At 36.5% G+C, this 1,692-nt stretch overlaps 1 protein-coding gene across 1 annotated transcript in view; it reads left to right on the forward strand.

Annotated features, from left to right (window-relative positions):
- The window catches only part of slc22a15 (solute carrier family 22 member 15), a gene marked incomplete at its 5' end in the record, with an annotated part of 11,520 nt that extends 10,285 nt beyond the window's left edge, over window positions 1-1,235 (forward strand). The window contains one exon of the mRNA XM_034898455.1: window positions 1,079-1,235. Within this exon, the coding sequence (XP_034754346.1) occupies window positions 1,079-1,235 (157 nt within the window). The remainder of the gene's footprint in view (window positions 1-1,078) is intronic.
- Window positions 1,236-1,692: the final 457 nt, after the last annotated feature.

Below are 1,692 nucleotides of genomic sequence, written 5' to 3' on the forward strand. Positions count from 1 at the left end.
GAAGGATGACTAGAATCCTTCATAAAACTACGTGATGGAAGGAAGGAGGAGAGGTTATATGCAGGATGACTAGAATCCCGCATTAATGCCTCGTGCCTTCTTAGTACTGCGTTTCCAGTAGATATGTTGCAGCGGTTAAAGTGCAACGCCGATGATTTTAGATGCAGTTTTGACCTTGGTCAGAAGATGAAGGTCATGTGAAGTAGCAACCAAACCACACTGCAATGCTACCTGTCAGTATACTCTCACTTGTACAACGGTAGAAGTTCTGTAGAATATTAAGGGACGTACCATGTTTCTTAAGACACCTCAAAACACTGTTTTTTTTTAAAAATATATATATATACATATACCAAGATTTGGAATGACATTCCGTATCACATCAGAACAAAAAGCTCCTTCTTAATAGTTACACTTGCACGCATTAATTAATTTGTTTATATATTATCCAAGCTTTGTTTGCACTGTCGGTATTTGTCCAGCCCAGCTGATGTCTAGCATAAATGTCTTTGTCCTTATGTAACTGTGTTGTTTTCAGTTGTTGAAATTTATTTTTCTATATCGATGTCTTGTATTAATGTCTGTCCTGACGAGCTGTAACCATGTTTTATGTTCCTGCAGAACAGGAACCCGGCTGAAAACCAGTTTTTAAACTGAGTCAGACCCGTTTTTAGATTGTAATGTAATTTAATGTTACTTTTTCTAATTTTCCTGTATAATAAATATATGAAAAAAAATATAGCCTCTGATGTGCCTTCGTAATGGCACACCTGATACCAAGCGACCATGTGAGGCAGTCTTAAACATGGATGCCTAACAATACACAGTCTGCATGATGGTCTATCACACACACACACACACACACACACACACACACACACACACACACACACACACACATCACACTGGAGGACTGGATGGATCTAGTTCACAGCAGACATTTTGACTTGTCATACTAGGAAAAGCACAGCTGACATGGATCTAGTTCGCTTTGTCAAAAAATAAATAAATAAATAAATAAATAAATAAATAAATAAATAAATAAATAAATAAATGGGGCTTTCTTTTGTGTTTCCAGGAACGCAGGTCTGGGAGTTTGTTCCATGTCGTGCAGAGTTGGAGGAATCCTTGCACCCTTCGTTCCTTCCATGGTAAGAACCTGGTTGTTTTGCAGCTTTAATCAACAACCGCACACATTCTCCTTTAACCTTTGGATGGTATTCGGCTCAAATTGACCCATTTACATCTTTTACAAGAAGACAAATTGAACAAGTTACATGTTTTCTACCTGAAAATCAACGTCCTTTCCTTATTTCCTGAGATAAACATGTATTTCTGACTCACAACATTATTCTGGATATGACACTTATGTTGTTTCCATAGTGGATTTTTAACATGAATTATAACCTTATGACAACAAACGAACCCCACTTCCATGTTTAATAGTGTGCTAGTAGAGACTGATGCATTCCCTAAACATAGATGTTATCTCAGCTGTTAGAAATTGAGATAAAGACGATATTTGTAAATAGATTATGAAGTGAAATGTTATTTCAAAGTTGTTTTTAAAACCACAAATAAGTCTCACACGAGAGGGTGAAGAAGTGGAGACACCACGAGGGTTAAATATTCCTTTATATATTATAGAAAACGGAAATACAAGCAGAGTATTGTTGTATTTAACCTGCTTGA

The sequence above is a fragment of the Etheostoma cragini genome, chromosome 17, assembly GCF_013103735.1.
Source record: "Etheostoma cragini isolate CJK2018 chromosome 17, CSU_Ecrag_1.0, whole genome shotgun sequence".
In the NCBI taxonomy this organism is placed as follows: domain Eukaryota; kingdom Metazoa; phylum Chordata; class Actinopteri; order Perciformes; family Percidae; genus Etheostoma; species Etheostoma cragini.